Genomic DNA, 6,000 nt, shown 5'->3' with positions numbered 1-6,000 from the left:
CACTCCCTTCCTCCACTGTCCTCCCTGCCAGTGCATCACCCACCCTTCACTCCCTTCCTCCACTGTCCTCCCTGCCAGTGCATCACCCACCCTTCACTCCCTTCCTCCACTGTCCTCCCTGCCAGTGCATCACCCACCCTTCACTCCCTTCCTCCACTGTCCTCCCTGCCAGTGCATCACCCACCCCTCACTCCCTTCCTCCACTGTCCTCCCTGCCAGTACATCACCCACCCTTCACTCCTTTCCTCCACTGTCCTCCCTGCCAGTACATCACCCACCCTTCACTCCTTTCCTCCACTGTCCTCCCTGCCAGTGCATCACCCACCCTTCACTCCCTTCCTCCACTGTCCTCCCTGCCAGTGCATCACCCACCCTTCACTCCCTTCCTCCACTGTCCTCCCTGCCAGTGCATCACCCACCCTTCACTCCTTTCCTCCACTGTCCTCCCTGCCAGTACATCACCCACCTTCACTCCCTTCCTCCACTGTCCTCCCTGCCAGTACATCACCCACCCTTCACTCCTTTCCTCCACTGTCCTCCCTGCCAGTGCATCACCCACCCTTCACTCCTTTCCTCCACTGTCCTCCCTGCCAGTGCATCACCCACCCTTCACTCCCTTCCTCCACTGTCCTCCCTGCCAGTGCATCACCCACCCTTCACTCCGTTCCACCACTGTCCTCCTGCCAGTACATCACCCACCCTTCACTCCTTTCCTCCACTGTCCTCCTGCCAGTACATCACCCACCCTTCACTCCTTTCCTCCACTGTCCTCCCTGCCAGTGCATCACCCACCTTCCTCCTTTCCTCCACTGTCCTCCCTGCCAGTGCATCACCCACCCTTCACTCCCTTCCTCCACTGTCCTCCCTGCCAGTGCATCACCCACCCTTCACTCCTTTCCTCCACTGTCCTCCCTGCCAGTACATCACCCACCCTTCACTCCTTTCCTCCACTGTCCTCCCTGCCAGTACATCACCCACCCTTCACTCCTTTCCTCCACTGTCCTCCCTGCCAGTGCATCACCCACCCTTCACTCCTTTCCTCCACTGTCCTCCCTGCCAGTGCATCACCCACCCTTCACTCCCTTCCTCCACTGTCCTCCCTGACAGTGCATCACCCTCCCTTTCTTCCCTTCCTCCACTGTCACTGCACTGCACTGACAGGTAGGAGAGTGGAGGAAGGGAGTGACTGGTGGGTGATGCACTGACAAGGACAGTGGAGGAAGGGAGCATTATCATCATTATTATTATTATCTTTACATGTATCAGCTGATGAGAAGGCGGCCAATCACGAGGCGAGAATCCTCGCACCGATCAGGAGACGAGACTGCTAGCGCTCAGAGTGTGCGGGGAAAGAGCTGTGTGCAGGCCGTCCCGTCCTGATACCAGAACAGAAAGTCGGTCGCCTGTAGCTGCAGCACCACCTGCCATTGTCTGCACCATCTTGCCATCCCAGTGCACAACCAGCAGCACCAAAGGCCTGAACGAATTTTTAATTTCCTTGGCAGCCTATGCACGAAACTTCATCCGATCTCACCGGAAGGACTCGCGGTTCAACACCAGCTCTTTGGGGTCATGACCAAGGGTTTTTGCAGCTGGTGCAAGTATATGAACTGCACGATCGGATATCTTGGCACTATCCATCACAGCTGAGAGTTGTGCATTCATGATTTTCTTCGAGCTCCTGGTGCACTTTATTGGGGGTATGACGACTGAAGATGGCCCTGCAACACAGCTGTCAGCAGCCTCTTCTGCACCATGACACTGAAAAGGGGAATGAATGGGACTGGAGCTGCTGGAACTTGATGTAGAGCTGGATACCAGTTCAGTTATTTCTTCCAGTTTACGCTTTTCAGCTTGAGAGCGCTTCATTCGCTGTTCTTTCCTCTCTTCGTCCCTCTGCTGTTGTTCTTTTCAACGTGCAAGAGACATGACCCGTCTTGTTGCCATTGTGCCCCGGCACACCTCCTCCCTCTGTGCTCATAGAAACTCCCTGTCCTCGGCGATTGTAATCATTGAAATTGCATCTTCATGTGCAATGTCAAAGAGGCGATAGGGGGACAGAAGAAAATCATTCTCATTCTTCTGTTGTTTTTCTGTTTGCCCGTTTTTTCTTCTTTAGACTTTTCCAGTTATCATGTAGTCGTACAACTTTCTCTCTCGCTTGTTGCACTTTCTGCATTGGAATATCTGCTTGATCCCAGAAGGTACTCACTAGGTTAATCATTTCCGCTGCTGCTTCCTTGGTCTTCATCTTCTGGTTAAGATGGAGGTAGAGATAGTATTGAAGCACCTGTTTGCATGTTGGCAGCATGCTCCCCATGATAGTAGACTCGACTGAATCAAGTAGGTAAACACTTGTCATAGCTCTGGCTCCAGATGCCATGGTACCAAAAAAATAAATAAATAAAAAAATAAATAAAAAAAAAAAAAAAAAAAATAAGAAATAAAAAATAAATAAATAAATAAATAAATAAATAAAAAAATTAAAAGGGGGACCTTAATGTCAAGGCTGCAGTGCAGAACTGCGTATAGCAGAGAGGGAAGCGACTCTGTGCGTCTGTCTCTCACAGCATCACCCAAGGAACTACAGTCTCCGCAGAAAAAATGTCCGCACCTGGCAATAACATACATCTTTCTGACACAACATTACACTCTTGTTTAATTAAGCACACATGGTCACAAAAACTATTGATATGGACAGAAAATTTGCCCAGTATGATAGCCCCTTTACACTTCCCAAATTCACCAAGATTTTTATGACACTAATGTAACCTTGTTATTAGAACAAAATGTATTACTATATAATAACTGTATATAGATAAAGGGAAAGTTGGGGGCACATGCTGTAGCAGCGTGTGGCCTCGGTGCTCTTCTCCGTAACACTGGCCCTTGAGCCTGTGGTGGGAGGGAGCCCATTACTCCAGGACACAGGGCCAGTGTGACATCTGGGTTACCACAGTTTACCTTCCCCAGGCTTTCCCAGGTACCCATTTGTCGACCAGCCCGAGAGGGAGGAACAGCGGGTGAGCTGCACACCGACTGCCCAAGCTGGGTTTCGAACCCGGGCCCGTGGAGTAAAAACCCAGGCACGCCGACCACTAGACCACGGAGGCATTATATAAATAGTTGCAGATAAATTCAGCAAATAACATATAATATAGAGTATTCATATATTTTTTCTATTGATTTCTATTCATTCATTAATTCTCATTAATATATATATATATATATATATATATATATATATATATATATATATATATATATATATATATATATATATATATATATATATATATATATATATATATATATATATATATTATACAAGTATATAGTATAATATCCACACAATTAATAACATCGCCCTCCTTGTAGGCAGGCGATACATACTATATGTGAAAAAAATAGACATTATTAAAATTAAATCCTCTGATCGATATTAATCTACATACAACATAGTATTAAATATTAGATTACCGTAAGACTGATGCAGCATTTTTACAGGAATGTAAATCTCAGGAAGGAGTTCTGCGGAAGAAGATAAATGAGTATGATTATCAAAGTACCAATGGAATTTCCCCCCCCCCCAACACACACACACACACACACACACACACACCACTTTCCTCACCAGCCAACAACTATATAGCAGTTACCTTCCCGCCCACCTTACAGGCTTGGATCATACTGCCCCTTCCCCCCCATCTCCTCTTAGTGAGTCACATCCAGTGGTAGGGTTGAGAAATTAATGTCAAGCAAATGATCTTTGGTCCCTTGAAAGCAATAAAACCTAGCCAGCCCAAACTGAAAAGGTCCTGAATTATACTTTTCAACATTTAAAATTATCTTCTCCATATAATATGTTTTCTTTTGCTAACTGAGCTAGGCACTTTTTACATATTACTATATCTGCTTCGGAAAACGTCGTAGTATTATACTCATTTTAATTTTTTCACCTACTGTTCAGACTTCTTGTTTTCAATGTGTAAATTTATGGCATTTAAGGTTGTTATAATGGATTCTAGTGGTTCGCCACAAGCTTTGTAAGCACACTTTTTTATAGTAACGTTTATCTTGTTTGCCTGGTTCATACTGCCGGCCCCCTCTCCCTCACCTCTTGGGCGAGTAACAATCAGTCAAGGTTGATGACAATGACATTTGGTAACTTTGGTAGAATAGTAGTCAGAAATCCCAAGCTGTCTGCATTCACTATTTCATTGTATTAAGCACTCTGCCACTGCCTCCTTGAAGCAGTTTGCTGATGGGACTCCATTCAGACAGAGCTATTGAACACAGCAGTCAAAAGTATTTTGCCTACTCAACTCCCTTTCTCTAACTGGCTGTCTAATTTCTCTAAATCTTTTACTGCTATTTTCAAGTTAACTGATCCACTGGACTTGTTAGCTGTATGCCTCCTGAAGACTACCACCACAGGACTTCATACCCTTGGGTCTCAGTCCTATGATGTCAAACTTTCTAATGCAGGAATTAATAAAAATTTCAACTAGTATTTCATCCCTATCTCTGGTAAACTCAACTTCAGTCTTCCTTCAACTGTATTCCCTTCTTCCTATGACTTACTTTCAAGAGGGGAGTATTAAGACCTGTCTAATCAATTTCTCTTTTGGAATATTCTTCTGTTGTTTTATGGGTACTAGAAGTGTGCCTACAGACAGTTTGTCTATGGACAATGTGCCTACTGGACATTGTGCCTACAGACACTTTGACTACCGGACATTATGCCTACGGGCACCATGGCTACCGTTCATTATGGCTAACAGACATTTGGAAATTATTTATCTATTTATTTTATTTATCTTTTTTTTACATCTTCAACTATGGCGCCTGCAGGTTTGTTTGGAGGGGCCTGGTGGTATGGCCCAGCCCGTTGTGGCGCAGGCAAGTGTTTAAAGTGGCGCCATCTTGCATTGGCTCATGCTGCCCCCGGAGCTCATCTTTAATCCTAAAATCTAGAGTCCGAGTTGATGGGTGGTCTTCTGGACAGCATGTGGGTAGTCTTAAGCTGGCGTCACACAGGGCAAATTTCTGCCAACATGTTGCTCGTTTTTGTTGGTGATAATCGCCAACCAACAATGTTGTGCATCACACTGCTTCCCTGAACACTATTGTGTTGACACCACGCTCCAACAACAACAAACACCACACCAGCATCATCTCCAGCCACTTTACCATGAATCGGAAAGATATTGAGGATTTAGAAGATTGTGCTGCTGCATTGCACATAATGAAGAATGTGCTATGACTGCAGGAACGCCAGAAGAGGCATTGGGGGCGTCCATGGCTAGTTTTTTAAACTTTGTTTATACCTCGCGCCAGGCACAGACTCCACCCCCGGGCGGGGGCCGGGACCGGGGTTGCCAGATTCTTTTGACGATAAGTAGCCTACTTACACATCAAAAAGTAGCGGATTTCAACATGAAGTAGCCCAATACATTTCAGAATTACTCAAAATTTAAGTAGCAGGTAGTGGATTAAAAAGTTAAGTAGCGGGGTCGGGCGGCAGTGACCCACCATACAGTCAGTTGAGTGTTATAAATAACTTTACACAGTGGCCAAATAAATCACAAACACATACTTGCACATGTATGTCGGTTTTTGGAGTTTTCCCATTTACAATAAGAGTAAATATGTACAATGATTGATTTTCAATTTACATTTACAACTTATAGCACAAATGTCATTTGACCCCGTTTCCTCCCGACCAGTCTGACATCACATCTGTTGTCCATTCTTCTCGACCCACCAGATCTTGTTGGTTGTTCATTTTGCCCAACAGCCAACAAAAACGACCAACATGTTGAGCAAAATTTGCCCTGTGTGACGCCAGCTTTAGGCCACTCGGCAGCGGTTGAAAAATCCCACCTTGGTGTCTCCAGGCGTGGATCGAACTCGTGTCGTCCTAAACACAGCACCGTCACTCTACCCACTCAGCCACCACCTCCCCAAAATGCTACACTAAACACCCTATACACTATT

The 6,000-nt window shown here is 45.6% G+C and overlaps 1 protein-coding gene across 1 annotated transcript in view; it reads right to left on the bottom strand.

Annotated features, from left to right (window-relative positions):
• Positions 1-1,530: 1,530 nt before the first annotated feature.
• The window catches only part of LOC126987661 (serine/arginine repetitive matrix protein 2-like), a 65,682-nt gene continuing 61,212 nt past the window's right edge, over positions 1,531-6,000 (bottom strand). Inside the window, exon 10 of the mRNA XM_050844789.1 lies at positions 1,531-1,748. Coding sequence (XP_050700746.1) covers positions 1,531-1,748 — 218 coding nt within the window. The remainder of the gene's footprint in view (positions 1,749-6,000) is intronic.

Source organism: Eriocheir sinensis, chromosome 66 (genome assembly GCF_024679095.1).
Source record: "Eriocheir sinensis breed Jianghai 21 chromosome 66, ASM2467909v1, whole genome shotgun sequence".
Classification (NCBI taxonomy): domain Eukaryota; kingdom Metazoa; phylum Arthropoda; class Malacostraca; order Decapoda; family Varunidae; genus Eriocheir; species Eriocheir sinensis.
This window is presented reverse-complemented; position numbering and strand designations above follow the sequence as displayed.